This window comes from Scophthalmus maximus, chromosome 13, assembly GCF_022379125.1.
Source record: "Scophthalmus maximus strain ysfricsl-2021 chromosome 13, ASM2237912v1, whole genome shotgun sequence".
Lineage (NCBI taxonomy): Eukaryota > Metazoa > Chordata > Actinopteri > Pleuronectiformes > Scophthalmidae > Scophthalmus > Scophthalmus maximus.
This window is the reverse complement of record NC_061527.1, coordinates 5,053,289-5,074,563: the sequence shown is the minus strand read 5'-3', so window position 1 is coordinate 5,074,563 and position 21,275 is coordinate 5,053,289. Positions and strand designations below refer to the sequence as shown.

General features: G+C 43.4%; 2 protein-coding genes across 3 annotated transcripts in view; both read right to left on the bottom strand.

The window, feature by feature from the left end:
* LOC118318411 (ephrin type-B receptor 1-like) overlaps positions 1-21,275 on the bottom strand; it is an 82,647-nt gene that overhangs the window by 52,699 nt on the left and 8,673 nt on the right. The window contains exons 2-3 of the mRNA XM_035648045.2: positions 1,579-1,643; positions 347-637 (exon numbers count right to left, since the gene is read on the bottom strand). Coding sequence (XP_035503938.2) covers positions 347-637; positions 1,579-1,643 — 356 coding nt within the window. The remainder of the gene's footprint in view (positions 1-346; positions 638-1,578; positions 1,644-21,275) is intronic.
* LOC118318412 (interaptin-like) lies at positions 17,661-20,692 on the bottom strand. Of its 2 annotated transcripts, none has more exons than XM_035648046.2 (2): positions 19,323-20,692; positions 17,661-19,017 (listed from the first exon to the last, which is right to left on the bottom strand). In XM_035648046.2, exon 1 carries the CDS (start codon positions 20,547-20,549, stop codon positions 19,329-19,331), a length of 1,221 nt encoding a protein of 406 aa, XP_035503939.1. In that variant the 5' UTR covers positions 20,550-20,692; the 3' UTR covers positions 17,661-19,017; positions 19,323-19,328. The 2 variants fall into 2 exon arrangements, with proteins under 2 accessions (XP_035503939.1, XP_035503940.1); XM_035648047.2 differs by having other exon boundaries at positions 17,661-19,021; positions 19,327-20,692.

Genomic DNA, 21,275 nt, shown 5'->3' with positions numbered 1-21,275 from the left:
CCCCGATGGACCCCGGTAACGGCAGCAGAGGTGACTGGAGGTTTCAACACTTGGATGGGTGACTCCGCCACACTGCAAAAAGAAATACATTTTCATCAGCGTATAGTGTTGCTTTCGGGATTGCATATGCTTCTCTGACGACCTTTCATGAGCTAAGACGCACAAACCCCCCAGTACATATAACTGATCAGACTCAGGGTGATGCAGCGCTGCTCTTTAGCATGCCAAAGTGAACCCCCTCGGCCTACCACAGCCCAACGAGGACATTACAAAGTAAATTCTTACTTTGTAATGTTAATTTCCAGTGAGAAGGCTCAAAGGGTCTCTAATGTCTGGGTTCCATTACCTTCAGAAAGGGCGCGTTGGCCCAGTACTCCACCCCTTTGATGCCCTCCGACACGGTCCGGTCCGTCTCCAGGTAGTAGAGGTTGAACGTCTCCTTGCAGGAGCCCAGGACGCTGGGGATGGAGGCACAGTCGCGCACGGTGAAGCGGATCTCCACGTAGATGCGCTGCGCCGCCCGCCGGTCGACGTAGGTTGTGAGGAGCCAGTTGTTCTGGCTGGGCTCGAACACGTTGCACACCTGGTACGTCCTGATGGTGTTGAGGTTCTCGTCGTAGCCGCTCACCTCCTCCCACTAGGCAGTGTGTGTGTGTGTGTGTGATGAAAGGGTAGAGGGTATGAATGAGAGGGGAAGAAGCAAAGGAAGAGGGCAGAGGAGCGGCTCAAATGATTAATGGGTTTGCCAAGACCTGACACAAATTAAACTTTCTCTCTCCCTTGCCCCTGTTTTGTCTCTCTCTCTCTCTCTCCCGCTCCCCTCCCTCATTTACTTTTTTTTTTCCTCTCCTCCACCTTGTTCTGTGCCGCACAGGGACGACCATTCATCACAATTAGAGCCACTCATCTCTCTCTCTCTCTCACACACACACACACACACACACACACACACACACACACACACACACACACACACACACACACACACACACACACACACACACACACACACACACACACACACACACACACACACACACACACACACACACACACACACACACACACACACACACACACACCACTGTAACCGGCTAGTTGCCAAGCCAGCATTTAAAAATTCTAAGGAGTTGCTGTGGCTGGAAAACCCCTATTCTGTTTCATTCAAAGATATCGTATATTTGATTTTCACTTCCTTTTCCGTCCGTGTGTCCATTGAGGAGTGTCGTGAGCCACGCCTTGACGATCTGTCCGAAATCCATTCTAGTCTGCATCGGTTGTGGTTAATTTGGGTCACCTTGCCTCTGTATTTAAGATTTTGACAGATTTGTTAACGGAGCGCCGTACAGTGTACTAAAACTGCCTTCCCCAAGGGCGGGGGGGCGCGCACACACACACACACACACACACACACACACACACACACACACACACACACACACACACACACACACACACACACACACACACACACACACACACACACACACACACACACACACACACACACACACACACACACACACACACACACACACACACACACACACACACACCACTTTTGCACAGTGTTCTTACTCCGTTGGCAGGGAACGATATCCAGCCGAGCTCGGCCGTCGCTGTCCTTGTATCCATCACCGTCTCTGTCAGACAAGAAGAGAGACGGGGCAGTGAGCGAGAGAGAGAGACAGGTGAACAGAGGGAGCTGCGGGGAGACGACAGGTATGCTTAATTAAGAGTCGGCCCAGGCACCAACTGTGGAAGGCTACACTGCACAGCGATGCATGTCGTTCCAATTCACACAATCCCACTTCACACCTTTTTTAAATTTTCCCTGCAAGGCTTCTTCTCCCCGTCTTTATGGACTGCCTCACTGGACAGTGCCGAGACATAACACTCATTCAGTGTTATCTGTGAACAAATGACCATATATAGTAATAATAATAATAATAATAATCTTTACTTATGTAGCACCTTTAAAAACAGGTTTTTATAGTGCTTTGACGACATTGAATAAAAGCAAATAAACAAATAATGAAATTAAATTGAATAAAAGCAATAGAAAAATGTATTATTCTACAACAATAAAACTGTTGGCAACAAACAGCAGCGAGAAATTACCAATTCCTCAAATTGAGTTATGAGGGTGGAGACATTTCAGCCACTAGTGGTTAACGTTAGCTCCCCAACCCAAAAAACTAAATGTAATAATAATAATAATAATTGTATGCTGACTGGTTAAAAGTATTGGGCTAACGAACAAAGCACAATGTGTACTGTAAATGCAATTGCTCCGGGGCCACCGGAAGCCATATTCCTTCATTTAAGGCCATGGCTAGTTGTCCCACTTCAACTTCAAGTTGCCGAACCAAGCTTAAAAAAAAATGTGTGTCCGCTTAGCTAACACAGACGTGAAACACTTATTACCCCATCCGACTTTTGGTAGGACAGCAAATAGTTGAGCCGAACAACAAAAATTTTGATTTTGCCGCGGGTAAATCACGGCCATGTTATTGGAGATGGACAAAGTGAAGAGACGACACAACTTTGTCAACCATCCGACACTCGTCTTTACCGTTTATGAAAGCAAACTCTTGTGGGCCTTTGTTGCACATTAATGAGCGGGTGCGGAGGCCACCGGCCATCTTGAAAAATTGGATGTTTATATCACTTTCGCATACTTCGATTGGTCTGGGGATTCACTTCACAAAGATATTGCTGTCTGATTATGCGTGCTATTAAGAAAAGTAGCATGTGAATTTTATGTTGTGCTATAAGAAGGAATGTGATTTGTGTTTATATATACACACTACTAGTATTTCAAAAAGGTCCGACATAAACGTCTTATTTGAAATGACACATTGCAGGTATTGAATGAGTTACTGCATAATATTGTCAGTTGGCATAAATTACATACAATTAAACTGAGGACTCTGTTGTCCAGTAGGTATAGTGTGGGTATACCGCCACTGACCCCGTGTCCCCACTTGAACCCGCAGCTCTGTCTGCCGCGTCGATCTCACACACACACACACACACACGCACATATCCAGCGATTAAATCAGGAACGGGTGACACGCCGACACAGCTCCGCACATCAGAGAGCTAATTATACAGACGGCGACAAAAGGTACGTGGAAGCGGAGACGCCGGCCCGTGTGACAACTCAACAACAAAAGCGACTTGACAGCAAAATCCCAGATGGCAACATTCATTGTAAAACACGTCTCGTCATATTATAGATCCCGCTGTGATAATGGTGAGGGTATTTTTTCTTTTCTTTTTCTATGTCAGCTGCTCTAAGAACAGTTTTCAGCATCTTTCTGTCTGGTATGTGCACAAAGTCTGACGGGCTGGCTAATTGGATTAAATGAGAGGGAAAATAGATTCATTGCGTTAACATGTCCGTGCATGCAGTGAAATCGGGGAGCCGGTGGAAAGCCACATTCAAATTGAAATTTGGGATAGTAGAGTTGCAGATTTGTGGAGTTACAGATGCATTTATCACTCCGAAAGTTACGGAAGCACGTTGCATTCACTGAATGAATGACAAACCATCTCACAATTCTGAGGACAGATCTCCCAATTACGGGATCAGGATCTCGTAATTGGGAGATCCCGGACAAAAATACATTTTCATTTTCTGTCCGTAGAAAGTCAAAATAGTGTTTGAATCACAAACGTCCTGATTGTGCAGCAGGAGATGTCACCCCTGCTCCTCTCAGTGTCCTTTAAATAACCACCGGATTTTCGCTGAAGTAAGTTTCTTAGCTCTACCGTGTTACTTGGGCGTGAGCTAAATACATACATATATGCCAAAATAATAAATAAACAATCCATTAAGCGGACAAGCTGAGGAACACTGCCGCCAACGTGAGTTTGCTGACATGCTGGCGACACACACACACTTAACGTAGAGCCCCCCCCGCCCCCCCCCCCCGGTGAAATAGAACACGGCGAGGGGGTTCGACGACACCACGCAACATCACACCACGAGGCGGCCGCCGGCAAACAACCCCTCCCCTCCCCTCCCCTCCCGACATCCTCTCCTCCTCTGGCACTCTTTCATTCCGTCGCCCTCATTATCTGCTCCCCCCTCCTCCTCCTCACACCCTCCCCACCTTCATCCTCTCCTTCACTTACACACCTCCTGGTCTTTTATCTCCCCCCCCCCGCCCCACCACTCCACCTTGGGTGCTTCCTTCTTCGTCGGCACGGAGGCCTAATTGCGGCAGAACCCGGTTTTTCCAGCTCTCCCTCGGGAGCGAAGGTCGTTTTGGGGAAAAAACGACATGCTTGTCGTGCAAACCCCCCCCCCCCCGCAGCAGACTCGTCAAAAAATCCCGGACCAGAGCTTGTGCAAACGGTGACAACTGTCACTACCCTAATTTGTAGCATCTGTGCGTTTAGTGCAGCGCGTTGTCAACGCTGCTTTCTCAAAACGCTGCTTTCTCAAAACGCCGAGCCACAGCAGACGAGGGACCTGCTTTATTTCGACCTCGCCCATTTCTCCTGTTCAGAGGGGTCTTTGAAGTTTGGGTGTAAGAGAGGCAAAAGTATAAATTTTTAAAAAAAGGAGAAACAAATGGTAATAAATCCACAGTGTTGGTAGAGGAGACGTTGGAATAGCTCATGTTGTACCTTCCAGCAAGAGCTCGCAAGAAAAGGGGATTTGATTTAGAGCTTTTGCTTAATTTTTTTTTTTTTAAAAACCTCGAACAATATCTGGGCCCAGTCGAACTCCACCCCACCAGCAACTTTCCCACTTCCCAGGCTCACACTTATTGGTCACAGGCACTTTTAGCACACAATATGCAAACTTGGCTGGTAATTCTTTTTGTTTATTGAAAATTGATTGCGCCGTCACGCGCAGGAGCTCTGGGGAAGACCTCGGCGATTCATCACCTCGAGTTATTAAAATCCCGAGCACGGCCTGAGCATCGTGATCCAGCGCGGGCGGAGACTAATGTGGGTGTGAGAAAATTAAAACGATGAAGCCAAATATCTTCCAATATGAAAAAGACGGGTTTGCTCAATTAGTAGTGTAGTCTATCAAACGTCAGAAAAGAAGTGAGAATGCTCAAACTGCTTATTTTGGCGAACGGAAAAACAAAGTGCTCACGTTTAAGAAGCATTTACACGTTTTGCATTTTAGGCCTGAAAATTGCAGATTAACTCTATCGATTCACTAAAAGATTATTAACATGAATGTTTATGCACTTTGTTAACTTTTGCACTTTGGGTAACATCCCCATGTTTGAATGCACCTATTGCAAGTCGCTTTGGACTAAAGCGTCTGCTAAATGAATGTAATAATAATAATAATAATAATAATAATAATAATAATTAATCAGCTACGTGTTTCAGCACCGCTCCTCGTGGATGTGTTGGCACTTCCGACGCGACCGAGCCAGCGAACGTACATTTTCAGTTGAAAAGGCAATAAGTGTGATGAGGAGAACGAGCCCTTCATGTAGCCGAGGGTCTGCGCTCAGCTTATTAGAGTCTCCTCGTCAGTCTCATTAACGGCACAGAGCACATACCTCTCTGTGCATAATAGGGTACGCTCTCCGATCAGCCTAATTACTTTTGACACATTGGAGGCTGTGATCGCTCTAATGTGCCCTCCACCCCCGCAGCGGTGCGCCCCCCCCCCAAAACCGACGCAACAACCACTGAAAAAAGGAAAGGAAAGGAAAAAAAGCAGTTTTATGGCAGAGGAAACAGCAGGTAAATCTGTGCGCTTTTATAGCAGTCAAACCGGCTGTTAAAGCATCGTTGTGGCCCACCAGAGAGAAATGAAAGTATTTCCATCGCAGACGCTGAATTAGAAGTCATTTTACTATTTCAATGCCCCCTTCCCTTTCTCTCTTTCTCTTTCTCTCTCCCGTCGTCTTTACGAGTGTGTGATGTACACCAGTGGTCAAACACCTAGTGAGGTCAGTTCTTCTTAACCTTATTAGCCCAGACACTGCAAGTTAGTAATGTTGTTTATGTGCGCATGTGTTTCTGTATGTGCGCGTGCCTCTTAGAGAGAGACAGTATAAGCCTGGAAGCACTGCGAAATAACACACACACACACACACACACACACACACACACACACACACACACACACACACACACACACACACACACACACACACACACACACACACACACCTAGGAAACGTACACTAAATGCCCCCCCCGGAGTGAAAGACGTCATACCGCCCGCGGAGCCGTCGCTGACCAATCAGCCGCTTGAGTGGAATGACTCACCACAGAAGGACAACCGAGTCGAGGCCACAAGCATTCTGACACAGATGTGTGCACCTGCACAAATCGAATATATATACGGAGGATTCACAGATGTGCACACGCTCAAAACACACAAACTCTGCAGGACTCGCGTAGAGCAGCTTTTCTTTTGAACCCAACCTCGCATGCTCCCAAAAATCAATTATGGAGACAATTACCAGACAGGGCAGAGTGGTCTGAAAACCTGAAGAAAAAATAGAAAGGCAAAAACCTCCACACAAAAGCTGGGCCAACATTTATTATGCAATTAAACTCAAACGCTCAATAGCCTGGAAAGGAAGACGAAAGGCATGAAAGAGGTTAAAAACTTTAGTTTGTGGTGGAGAAAGTTTTTCTTGAATAAAAGTGGGTTATAAAAACAGGGATGAGTTTTGATTTAAGTATAGAGGTATTACCAGTGAAATAAGAATCAGAAATAAAAGTAAATATTTATGTATAAATTTCCGCTTCATATCATAAACTGAATATTTTTGAGTTCTGCCGCGCCGGTGCTGAAGACGAGGAGCAGATGACCTTTATAAATGAATCAATCAATAGAGTAAATAATGACAATATAATGTAGTCGCACTATAGTTTAATCTTTAGCACAGGACTGTATTTTACAGTGCTATCATGCCATCGTGTTTGGTGTGTTGTCTGGTTCAAATTTAACATGTAACAAGGACATTCATTCTCTCTAAAAAAAAAAAATGTAATGTTGTAGAAATTTGCACCAAATGTACAATATAGTGATTGATTAAATGCACATAGTTATATTCCACCTCTACCTATCCACAAGAGCGTCCCTACATCCAGTTTAACCAATGGCATCTCAGAGCTGCTCTGATCTGCACACGCTGCCCTTCAGCCGCACTGAGCTGCACATGCACTGTATTCCGCCCGCAGAAATCTCCCCCAATAATTTCTACATTCAACATCAATCTGAAGCTACTGGCTAATGGGCTGCCCCTGTTGTCTCAAAGGAGTCTGCTCAGCAGTTCAAAACCACATTGTATCAGCAAAAAAGACAAGACTATACCATCACTATACGACGACACCAGCAGATCTATACCAGATGCAAATGTTGTCGACGATATTACTTTTTCTTTCACTGTAGTGGGACACTAATGATGTGATTTAAAGAGGGAGTTTGGTTTAGGGGATTTTTCTTTTAATCCACTTATCTTGATCGGGACAAACACACTCTTGTTAGATACAGTATGTGTGCAGTTCCAGATATACTGAACGGCGCAGTGCTCTCTAAATGACTTGGTGTCAAAAAGATCACGAGAATACAGCTATACTTTACTGTAATGTCATGTCATGTTTATTTTACTCTAAATGGGACAAAATGAGCATCGTGCTGTATCGGAGCAGACTTGAAAGTAGAGATCGAGGCCATAAAATCCTCAGGAAAATGTTTACTGACTTTATAAGTCATTTTCTCATCGCCTTCTATAGAAACAACCAGTGGAGGCGCCCTCTGCTGGTGATTCCAGAGAATACAGGCTTCACGCACTTCTGCATTGGCTTCCATTTTTTAGACCAGGTGACTACTATACATTTTCATATGCAGTCTGATTAATCTGCATGTTGTAATTCACATGCTGAATAAAATCGTCTGACCTGATCGAGATCCTGCCGTCATGCAGCACCCACAGTGATACTGCACCTGCCGGGATGTATCAGCTGAAATGTTCAATCTGGATGTGATATAAATCCAGTGCTATGGCTTAAGATACTTGGAGTGGAAACAGCTTACAACACAGTTTGTCATACCTGCAAATATAGAGGTATTCATGGGCATGTCTTGGAAATAAAACATTTCGTGCACTACAGAAGTAGTGTAGTTTACAGGAGTACTGCAACAATTTAGTGCTACACCTCCATGAATTTAAGAGATTCACAAGAGACAGATTTATATAAAATGCCCCCCAAAAAATGGAAGCCCCACTGGCTCCAAATGAGTTTTAAATATGTGCTTTAAAAGTATATGAGTATAAAGTATATGACGAAGCTATGATGCTCCACAATAACTGTTTCTGTTTACCCTATTTGTAAAATAATTGGAGAAGCCCTTACTGGATAAATTTCCATCAAGATGACATGCAAGAAAACATTTATTCCCAATACTCATGTCAGTACAACCTCAACCACTGTTAAAATGACCCGTGTGCTTCTAGCTTTAAGGTCAAGACATTTTTGTTTGCCATTTGCATCATCTACTATATTTGCACCACGGTACGTCTGTCTGCCGACAACATCTGCACCATGACAGAACTATGAGTCAGTAGAAAAACTGTCAGTCCTTCATCCTCTGTTAACTTCTGCTAATAACTGGTATTCATTTCCTCCTCCTCTGTGCGCTGCACTAAAACATTTGACACATGGGGGTTCTCGGTCCTTGTGTATCATTAACTGTGAAGTGAGTGAGAACACGCCTTATGTCCCCTTTTTTTCCGCTGCCATAGTTCATAAAATGTTACCATGCTTGCTAATTGTTTGTTTCACCCTAGTATCACCGAAAGTTGTAAGTCGCAGACACAATATCCTATGTTTGATTCTGTTTTGCATTTTCTTACGTTACAGTTCACATTCGAACTTCATTGAATAAAAACCCGACAGGTACAAAGTTTAAGTGAGTGTATATTGGTTCAGTTTCTCCTAAATTAATCTATCCTTTCTTTGGGGGGGGGGGGTACTCGCCTGTCCAGCCATGTGCTCCAGGAACAAAAGGGGGAGGTGCTCGAACACTTCCTGTATCTATACTCCTGGTGACATCAGCAGTGATGTCACAGTGGGCAGGCACTTGTGAGCGGAGTTGTCGTGGGTTTTGAGAGAGGCTTTGAAAGTGTCAAATACATGCCAACGTTGCTAACAGCGCATCCCACTGCCTCCAAGTGGCCACAAATGTGTTCCTATACCATTTTTAAAAAAAATAACAACTTATGCAAGGTATATTAAACAGCTGTTTGGTGCTAACCCTGTATGGGAGTGAGGATTGCAATGGTTGTATGCCCTGGCTCAGGTTAAAGCCTTCGAAGAACAGATACAGATAATGGATGCCATAAAAACTTCTTTTACTGTCTACTTTCTTCTTTGCCAGCATCCCTATGGCACAACTGCTGTTTTGGAGTGACGCACAAGTGAAGCTTAAGCAAAAGCTAGCGAAAATGTCAGCAATTTGGCAATGTTTCCTGCTGGGAAGTTCTGTTTTGTGTGGGTGGGATTACTTTAACGCCGTGGTATCGCATCGGTACGTCGATTCGGGCTTAAGCCGCTGCCCGATCCGATATTTTTCTGCAGTACCTGGGACATTTTCCGATTTCGGAACATCTCAACCAAAAATCAAACAAAATCAGCACCAACGCAAACCAAAGCACCAGCAGCAAAGCACGGACAGAGGACGCCCCGACAACAGGTGGCAGACAGACAAAGAGCTGCATTGAATCCATCAGAGGGAAAAGGACGCTTTCGGGCCAAGTGTGCCCACAAAGCAGTGCGGTCTCGCAGCTCTTCAGATCTGTCCGATCAGACGTGTGCACGAATGTAACCAGCGGCTTGAGGTGTCAGGTTGTTTTTCCGGTTGCTGACACGTCGCAGTTGTGAATGGAAGCTGGGAGAGGCACGGGGGCGGCCGTGTTAAAAACAGGAACCGAGCTGTCACACATGAGCACTTATCTGTGTCACGGTTTCCCATGGAACCACACACAAACACCCCGCACTCAATCTCAGAGTTCCCGGTCCCTGTCTTTGTTTTCCTACTCCGTCTTTTTCCAGCGAGCCCCTCGCCAACCCTCCGATTTCACCTCTCCTGTCATCCCCCTCTCGCGTCTGCTGTTAACTGCCTTGACCCAGAAACTTTTGTGGTGTCCCGATTTCACTTGATGAAAAGGGGACGATTGTGCCGCCACTGCTGGAGAAAAATAACACAAGCACCACTGTCCTACAGGAACCCTCCATCTCAGCTTGTCAGACACTGAAAAAGGCCTGTTGGATTGATACCTGCACATTGTGACAGTTTGCGGCTTTGTTCTCGCTGCCAAAAAGAAAAAAGTACAAAAAATGAATAAATGCTACTTCTTTAATGTGTAATTTCTTTAGAATAGTATAGTTTGATGACCATGTATTGGATTATCCAACAATATGTCACTTGGACACATTACATGTTGGATAATTCAATACAACAGTCAAACAGAGCAGACCCGTCAACACAAGACGATGTTTTAAAGACGCAGTGAAGGTTTGTGGCTTTAAAACACAGAAGACGTACCGTGGTTCTACAGAACACGATTGCTTGTCACAGCCGAGGCCTGTCACTATAAATATAACTGCAACATATTGAGTTTTTAGACACACAGGGTGTTTGCTAGTCACTGTATTAAAATGAATAAATAAATAAATCACTCATTGTCTTTTTAGAAAAATGGGAACGGCACAAACAAAAAAAATGAAAGAGAACATATTGGGTTCTTATTTTTAGAAGTGAGCCCTGATGAAGCCTGTCGTTCTCTCGCTGGATGAAAAGTTAACTTGACACAGCCACTACTACAAAAAAGAACGTGCAAACACACACACAGAAATACAAGCACGCGTGCACACGCTCGCTCAGAGACACAAACGCTGTGTGAAGCATCCAGTCTGTCACCGTGGCAGAATCCTTTGTGCCTTTGTGATTAACACAAGGGGAACATGCCTCCAACTGACATGCTCTGTTTTTTTTAAAGAGACCACCGACGCCTGTAGACGCCACATTAGACATCATCACACCATGGATCATTTGTACAAGTGGAAGTGTGGTAAGTCGATGGGGGTGGGTAAATCACAGGGCTAGATGAGTGGGCACGGCGAGGATGATATAGCTACTGTATAGGCACAAATTAAAGTCGATGTGTTCACTGTGGAACATGTGGTGAATAACATGAGGAAGCGTTTGTCCTCTTTTGTTTAACAGGAATATAAATGAATTAAAGGTTAATCCAAGGAAATATAAATGATGATTCATGAAAAAGAAAAATGAACAGCGCATTAACATTTGAGGAAATTTTCAATGGCTTTACATATTGTGATGAACTTTTCTTAATTTGACTTTTGTTCATTTGACTTTTTCTTTTATGGACTAATCAAATAATACAATCATGAAAATAATTGCTAGCTGCACCACTAAACTTTTGCCTTAAAGGGGCAGTAAGCAATTCTAAAGCACTACACGTTTTCGTAAAACTCGGCGGATATTTCCTCACCGTCCGTTAGCTGTCGGTTCTGCCCGCGCCGGAAAAAAAATCCAGCGGCCCAGGCTCCGTAAATTGGGAGCAAAAGAAATGGTGCGGACCGCACCGCACAACACCCTGAACATCACTCGTCGACATGTTGACAGACGTGCTGGCGGGTTCGCGACCCAGCCAGAGTAGTAAAATCACAACACCAACAAACAGAGGAACAAGCCTTCTCCAGAATCACTTACTGTCTCTTTAAATGCACTTAGTTTGAAAGTCAAAATCTGACCATCTGCTCAACCTTTACTGTGGAATCTACAGCGCACTGTAAGTCACAGTAACTTCAGCTGTCACGAAACCCACAGACTCACAAAACTACATGGCAAAATCCACCAGGGTTTCAAGATTATCAAGAGATTTCCAATGTTTTCACTGTGTGCATCTCTGAGCTGCCAGTCAAGAAATGAAAGACGGGTGGGACAAGAAATCAGACCGGGCACAACTGCGGGATTCTCACTGAAGTATTAAAAACCCAAATGTCGAAATTTAATTTCCAAGCGCCGACATTAAAGCCTAAATCCCCCAAAGCGCATTTTTCATCAAATAAATTTTAAAGTAAAATAAGACCATTTTGGATTTCTTTTGCATTTGGATACTGATGTTAATTTCAGTCAAAGTGGGGTGTTGAAATCATTTGCGATGTGATCGGATTGAAAAGGACTCAGCAGCTGAATAAAACTCATCTGAAAGGAAGTGGGCCACAGTGTGTATTGTGCGTCTAAGTACATCTATGCTGTATCTCGAATGGCGATAAGCTCATCCTATTCACAGAGATTACACCCACAGCAGCACGACGGCTTGAGGGAATGGAGAAGGCAATGTGGAGATAGAAGAACAAGTATAGTGAAATATACTCACCTCTGTGTATTTCAGACTGCATCAAGCCAAAAAAGGGTCCGCTGAATCTACAGTTATACATCTTTGCATGAAGAAACCGATCATTATTGATCTGAATGCGGCCCACTTATTCAAGTATGCGAATTTTAAAGCAAACATTATACGGACAAATTATGAATTTTTATAAAAAGCATTAGTGCTGTTTCTATCATATATTGAACTTCAGAAGGGAAAGAAAACAAGAGGGCCTTCGCCATCCTCCTGCTGGTCGGCGCTCGGGCCCTAACAAGCACATACTGACATTTTGACAATATTCCCTACCGCTAGATGTCACCGGCACAAGCATATGTCAGACTGAACGTCATGAGCAGAGCATTAATCCTGCACTTCTTACCCTGTCATTAAACTTTTTAAAATTCAGATTTCTGATTTGACTCTTGCCATACAACCATACCTATTAAAGCAAAGCAAGAATACAGTTGAGGTGTCCAAATTTAAACAAAAGCACTGATGCTTGAGAAATAGGTTTTATCCACAGCGCTTGTCCAAATACAAAGTTTGTACAACTTTAAGTTTACCTCCTGTGTAGACAGGAGGACCCTTCTCCGACATCCTGACACAAACAAATACATGACCAACTTGATTATTTTCCGTTTTACAAAATGTCGTCACCTTTTGGATTATCAAGTTGCATTGAAAAGTGATTTGTGAGTAAAGATTACCCAGACGATTGATTGAATTGGCCTGTCTGTCGAACAAAGAGAGACGTTGAGGGCAAACGATTTAAATAGTGTATGGCTGCTGATATTCTATATCGTTCTTGTAAAGTGATATGACTAATTGTTATTTTTCCTGTAGCCAAAAACTCACAGTATCTTCTTCCTCTTATTTTCTCAGTAGGAATTTTTGTGAAGTGTGGTGGAAATCTCGAAGACTCAGATATGGACACTGTTGTTGTTGTTTTGTGTCTTTTGTCGACAAGTAAAATCTTTGTCCTTTAAGGATAAAGACTTACTGTAATTTCTGCATTAAAAAAAGGTCCTTTTCATATGGTAGAACTTTAAAAAAAAAAAATCAGAGCAGCACAATATGAGGTTGGTTTTCCAGTGGGATCAAACAGAAAGCAAAGTCTGAAACTGACAAGATAATCTGAACATGAATATGTAATTTACTTAGCCGACGTTCTACTCGGGACAAGCCAATCAATATTTCTCCAGGAAAAAGCATAGCAGAGTTTTAATATACCATTGCCCCTACTTAACAGATGGGATATACAGTAAGGAGATCATTAAAATCTAGCCGACTCAAGTTTTAAGCATTATTTTGTCAGCAGAGCTCCCTTGCTTGGCATAAATGAGGTTGTCTAATCGTCTAATTTGTATTCCATTAAGGCAGACCATTAGTCACAGATCTGTTTATCACATGTCAGCATGTCTCTCCACTCGTCTCCCGGGAGACACGGAGACAAAGACAGTGAAGAACAGGCAGACAAGAAGAGTGATACCAGCTGACCACATGCCACCATGCCCCGGCTGCATCTCCATGACAGCCTCAATCTACCCGCGAGTCAATCCGGTGGCACGTGTTTCTTGTCCCGAAAGCAGCCTGGAAGTCATCCGCGAGCTCAGCGAGACACCTTATGCTTCACTCACAATGTGCAGCATGGCCAAGAGACACATGCTCGCGCAGTATGAAGCACGGACATGTCAGTGTGGAGTCGAACACCACCGTACACACTGCGGACCGCAATGTGCAAGTGGACGTGGCTGCTGGTGAGTCCCCAGAGAGGAAGAAGCCTTTGCAGAGCTCTGTGTTGGTGCTAATAAATAAATAAAATCTGCTAAGATCAATCTTAATTTCAAGTAGTCACATTGAGAGGTAGGTTTCCCCCTTACACCTTGTGGTCTGCAACCAATAAAGATCTTTTGAATTATTAAGGATTCTGTTGCAGCACCGATACAATGGAGGAAATATCAGTTCTAACAATTGATAGACCGAAAATTAAGCAGCAGAAATTTGAATAATCAATGAAGAAAATCATTTAAGTCCATTTTAAAAATCAAAATTGACAGGACATACTCCAGGAAGTCAAATTGCGAGAATTTTGTTGCCGTCTTTGTATCAACTAGCTAGTAACTGAATACTGAATATCTCTTGGTTTTAGACCGTTTACACAAAAAAAGACATTTCAGGTCATTAATCGGGGTCATTAATCATTTTCACTATTCTCTGACACTTTAGAGACCAAACTATTAACAACTAATAAAGAAAACAGTTGGTGATGAAAGTGATCATTACTTGCAGACCTGCAACATCTGTTTCAGGAATCAGCATCCTCATTAGGAAGAAAATGAGAAAATTAAAACTATTCATAGCCAAATCATTAAACATTTCACAATTCTGGAGTGATTGTGGCAAAGAATGTCACCGATGTTACCGGAAACTTTGAACATTTATCAACAGAAAACCAAATGGCGTCACATTGCAACTCTAGAAATGCAATTTCTTCCAACAAAGGTAGAAAATGTAGAAGCTGGACACAGAAGGTTCTCTAAAGACTGAAAACAGGTGCTACTGGCGCCTGTTACTCTCTGATTTAGAATTTGTTTCATTAGTCTTTCTGAGAAGATGTTCCTGGGGTTTACTTTCCACATTCTAGGAGAAATTGCCATCCAGTATCATAAAATTAAAAAATTGTTATAACAGACATGTTTGAATTTAACCAGAGACTATCGATTAATTCATGGCAAAGGTGATGTCTACCACAAAAATGACAATAGCATTTATACATAGCATTAAATCTGATTATTACCCTTCCAAACAGCGGAATGGATATTTGTGAAATGCTTCAACATGCACCATTTTAGATCCCCTGTTATGCAATCAAATTCTGAGAGGCCCTTTTTTTTACATATTTTGGAGAGGTGCTGAAAAATCCAAATGCAAGCACCCGACAGACATGAAACACTCTTCAACATCCATTTCTCTGTTCACGAACCCGTCGGATTTGTGTCGCCCAAAGTGAAGAGATCTCATCGAGATGAGAGCTGTAGGTTCAGTTCACCAAAAGGTCGCCTGCACCGTGACCTACCACGGCTATTTTCTGAGTCAGTGAGGATGATTATGTAAATTCTGCATGCAAGCTAAGGTAAACCAAGCATACCAAAACAATTTCAGAGAGATACGCTTGGACCCAGAGGGGGATTTCTAAGTTTGTTGACCTCTTTGCTCCTTGAGGGAGAAACCTGAGGAGGATCAGTTTCTGTGGGGGGCTTTGAGGAAGGACAGGGGTTAAAACTGTCAATCCATCCATTTTCTGCGGCCTATCCAGGGTCGGGTAGCGGAGGCAGCAGTTTCAGAAAGGTATAGCCCCCTCCCCTGCAACATTTTCATTCTCCCCCTATGGTATCCTGAAGACAGATGAGATTTATAATATCCCCGGTGCGTTGTGCGTCTGTCCTGGGTGCTCAGTTGTACATGCCCGAAAGACCTTCAATGGAAGTCGCCCAGGAGACAAACTAATCAGATTCCGAAAACCACCTCACCAGGGCTCCATAGATGTATCTGTAAGGACGGGCCAAGCCACACTGCAGAGAAAACTCATTTCAGAGCCGTTTGCAGTGTCTACCCAAAGCTCATGACCACTGGTGAGGGTTGGAACGTGGATTGACTGGTAAATCAGAAGCTTTGCCTTCCGTCTCAGCTCCCTCTTCACCGTCAATGTAAGTGGTACAATGCAAAAGTTGCAACGGAGTTCACATAAACTTCAAATACACCCACAGAGGAAATTTTAGAGAGTCAGCAGTGTTATCCACAGCGCTTATCCCCTGTGCCTTGAAGATACTGTGTGTTTGTGTGTGTGTGTCTGTGTGTGTGTGTGTGTGTGTGCGCGTGTGTCTGTGTGTGTGTCTGTGTGTGTGTGTGTGTGTGTGTGTGTGTGTGTGTGTCTGTGTGTGTGTGTCTGTGTGTGTGTGTGTGTGTGTGTGTGTGCGCGTGTGTCTGTGTGTGTGTCTGTGTGTGTGTGTGTGTGTGTGTGTGTCTGTGTGTGTGTGTGTGTGTGTGTGTGTGTGTGTGCGCGCGCGCTCGGGTCCTCAAAGTCAAGTGATGGTGCCTAGTCAAGCGCATTGCTTCAGCTGAGTGCATTCACACACACACATACACACACACACACACACACACACACACACTCACACACGCGCGCACACAGTCTAACCTGCTGTCACAGAGATGTGTCTCTTGGATCTACCCCGAGGACTGCAGGACTACAACACAACAGTTGCATCAAACTCCCCTTTTCTTCTCTGAATCCCTGCCCCCCTCCCTCCCCCCCTCCCATCTCTGCCTCTGCTCCTCTCACTGTTTCTTTGTCTGTGATTTCAAGTTCTTGACTCGTCAGTCCCCTGATGCTTCAAAACCCAAGCTCCCCCGGTACCGGGGGCAGATCGTGAGTCTAGTGAAAGAAGTCATATAAAGGCATGCTAAAGCATGTAGCAATATAGCCATACACCATTTGCCTGTAGCTGATAAAAGCTTGGGTAAACGCCCACATTAACCCATTTTCACCTACACGAGGCACAACTCCAACACCGAGCAACTTCATTTGCATTTCGCATAAATACACCGACTGTTCGAGTCCAGGAAGCCGGAGATGATGATCATAAAAAGCTCAGAGTCCACGGATTCCAACTCCACTACCAACGGTTTGCCGAACCAGCAGCCGAAGAAGAGCAAAAACAAACAGCAGCATACTACAGTACGTCTCACCTCTGATGTTTTCTCACGACAAGTTGTGCTCTGACCCATAAATCCACTTCCATTAGCTCGCAAAAAGAAGACTCGTCACTTTGAGATGATACCCTGCCGTTTCAAATCCACACCACCTGTTCGCCTAGTGTAGTTAGTGAATAAGACTCTCCAACACTGACTCTCATTTCACTGGTGTCGTGTTTGAGAACTGTGAGAATTAGCCAGGCAGCAAAGTTTTAATATATCTCACCAGTACTTCCAATAGTATGTAGGTAGTTTTGGTCGCTTGGTTTTGAATAAGATCCATATCTAAATTTAATTGCAGTTTAAACTCCAGCCCCTGAAGTGTGAAACACAGTTTTACCGTTTGGTTGCACATTTTTGTAAAGACGGCCAACTATTCCCATTCTCTTCTCACTTATCTGGACGGAAGACTAACCTTTCAAAATCTTGTCAGAAACTGCATTATAAATTATATACATATTATATATACTCTAATGTGCCATTCAAAAAACACAGAAATCCAGAAATGTAATTTATTATTCATACCTCCACCAAAACAAAAATCTGGATAGCATTTGAATTGAACATGTCTGTACATTTCACAGCACTTTTTAATCCACAGCCAATCAGCATTTGGCCACTGTGGAGAGAGAGAAAAAAACTTCCTTTTAGGAGAGAGAAACCCCAGGCAGAACCCGACTCGGTGTGGGCGGCCATCTGCCTCGACCGGTTGGGCTGAGGAGTGAAATGGGGGAGACATGAGAGGCTGGTGGAAAGACGGGGAGATGATTGAGAGAGAGAGAGAGAAGAGTGTTTTTAAGCACTGTCAGACTCGTTCTAATAATGCTAACAATAATAGTGACACTTATAGATGTAGTGTTGTTATTAATTGTAACCGATAATGAAATTAAAAAACAGCTGAATTATCGTCATGATCTGCCTCCTGCATGCTAGTGACGACTGACCCAGGCCATCTCCTGCATTTTAATGTTGTGGCTTGTCTTTCTGGAAAAGGCGGAAATGCATTGAGGGTGACATCCGAGGCAGTCAGTTCTCTGACTCTGCTGGCACCTTGAAAATCTGGCCATAGTCTTCTCAAGTTAAGTTAGGTTAGGTTTACTTGTCGCCCACAGCCCTTTATATAACGGCTAGCCATTCTAGACCTTTATCTAAGGGACTGGTCCTCCTTTTCCTTCATTAATGCCTTGTTTTGCTGGGTCAAAGTCTCAGCTTCCTTTGTCATTGTTTAGTTCTTGCTTGTTGGTGAAGAGACTTTTGTGCAACGACTCCTCTCTGACAATATTCTTCTTTGACCTTCTTGAGCTCTTGTTTCAAGGCATCATGTTGTTTGCTCATGGATTCATTCTCTTGCTTTATTGTGCAATAGTTGTGCCCACAAAACTAAATGGCCTCATGTTGCAAGTCCCCACACTTGTGTCATTTAATTATCGCTGCATTTAACTAGTCTTGAATCGAAACATAAACATCACATGTTGCAACATATGGCGGACACTTAGACATATTCATGTGTGGAATATTATGCAATCCAGCCCAATATCCATGCAATATCCCAGCTTTCTGTATTAATTTTCAGCTGCTACCTCAGATAGATGTTGGTGTAGGTTTAATGGCTTTATTCCATGTCATTTTGGCTACTTGGCTTTTCTTATGTAGTTAACTCCTCATGCTGGCCTTCCCAGGCAGTTTTGTCTGACATGGTAATTTGGGGTTCTTTAGCTGCTGCACTCCCTGCCTCACTTTCCATGAAGGCTCATGGGAGGGTAGGTAGGTGTGTTCTCCCTGCCTCAGACATTCCACATATGCACGTGGAAGGGAGGCTAGGTTTGCCAGGCATGGTTGTTTTGGGAGTTTTTTGGCTGCAGCACTCCCTGCCTCGCTTTTCATTAAGGCGCATGGAATGGTAGGTAGATGTGCTCTCCCTATCTCAGGCTTTCCACATATCCATGCGGAAGGGCGGGGAGGTCCCAGAATAGTGCCATACCGCCAAATATAACTAACTGTGATTATTGAAATTAATTAATTTTGACTATAGTGGTCCTGACTGAACTGAAGAAAGTGTACAGCATTTGTTGGCCTCCTGTTGCAGGTCCCCACACTTTTGTTTCATTTCATTATAGTTGCATTCAAAGACCTCAAGTTTGCTCTCCAAGGCCTCATTGCGGTTTTTCATTGCCTCATTTTCTTGCGCCATGACATAATGTTTGTGTTCAAACTCTTTAGTTCTTGGACAACATTCATGAGCACCTGAGCTTGTTCTTGAAGAGCGTCATTCTTTTGTGCAATGACTTTTTCTCTCTGACATAATTCTTCTTTGACCTTCCTGAGCTCTTGTTTCATGGTCTCATTTTGTTTGCTCATGGATTCATTCTCTTGCTTTATTGTGAAATAGTTGTGCCCACACAACTCAAGATCTTGACCAACAGTTTTGGCCTCCTCTTGCAAGTCCCCACACTTTTGTGTAGTTTCATTATAGTTACATTCAACGGTTCTAAGTTTGCTTTCCAAGACCGCATTGCAGTTTTTCATTGACTCATTTTCTTGTCCAAACCCTTTGAGTTCTTGCACAATAGTTTTGAGCACCAGGACTTGTTCTTGAAGAGCCTCATTCTTTTGGGCGGTGACTTCTTCTCTCTGACAAAATTCTTCTTTGACCTTCTTGAGCTCTTGCATCCAGTTCTCATGTTGGTTGATCATGGATTTATTCTCTTGCTCCAATGAGTAGTAGCTGTGTAGACACAACTGAATTTTTTGCACAACATTTGTGGCCTTCTGTTGCAAGTCCCCACATTTTTGGTTCACTGCATTATAATTGCAAGCCAAGACTTTAAATTTTCTTTCCAGATCCTCGTTGCTTTTTTTCGTTGACTCAATTTCTTGCGCCATCGCATTGCCTTTGTTCTGAAACCCTTTTAGCTTTTGCACAATATCTTTGAGCACGTTAACCTTTTCTTGAAGATCTTCTTGTGAAGTATCTAACTTTTCATCCACCTCTTGAAGTTCCTGTAACTGGACTTTATCATACTCAAATACTTCATGCAGGACTTTGTTGATTTCCTGAATGTCTTTTTGTAGATCCCCGTTTTGTCGTGTCATCTCGTCCATGGTCTTTTCCATAGCACTGTTTTGATTGTCCAAATACAGGCTTTCTTGTTTCAGATCATCATTTTCATGGCACAGAATGCCAACTTGTTTTTGCAGGGCCTTATTTTCAGCTTGTAACACGTCATTTTCTGTTTGGATAACGCTTTTTTTCTTATTCTTATAGCACTCAATGTCTTTCCGAAGACCACTGATGACCTTTCTGAGGTTATGGTTTTCTTTGTTGATGTCACCGACTTCACTGTTCAGGGCCTTGTTGTCTTGGCCGAGGGTTACATTCTCCTCCATCAGAGTCTGGAGCTTGGCAGACTGCTCTGGCTGTGTATGATTGTTCTTGTTGCTCGCTGCCAATTCAAATAATGCCTGAATCAACTTACAACTGTGCTTTGTATATTTCACACTGAAGATTCTGAGCTATGTTTTGTATTATAAGATAGTATCACTAACATCTTTATGCAGCTCAAAGAGAGGAAGATGTCATCACTCCCTTTGATGTGTCGGGACATCATAGACACTTTAGCAATCAAATTCATCGTGTCGCTCTGGTCAGCTATTTGATTGGCTGTAATGCTGTGACATCACACGCTGTCCTTTGATCTACTCTGCTTTTCAGCCAATCAGCATTCTGTGATTTTCCCAGAGTGGGAACAGTGCGAACCAGCATTCACACAGCACTGTGTTTATTAACATTTAACCAAAGACATGACCTTTCCATAATTTAAACCCAGTGCCTATGTTGAACGCAAATCCTTAAAGTACATGTGATGATAGGCGCTGTGTAAGATTGTGAATATAAACTGGAGTCAGTGGAGGCTGATATTTGGTCCTCACCCTTTAATAATCTATGAAACTACGCCATGTACTACACAAAGACATTTTAATAATGTAGTTCTGAGACCACCCTCATATTCAAGTCAATATACATGGCTGGTAGGATGTCAGTTGTACATGCTCCCCTTTGTGCATTTGTCTTAAGGGCTAAAGTTAGAGCAGAATGTTGGAGTGAAGATTTCA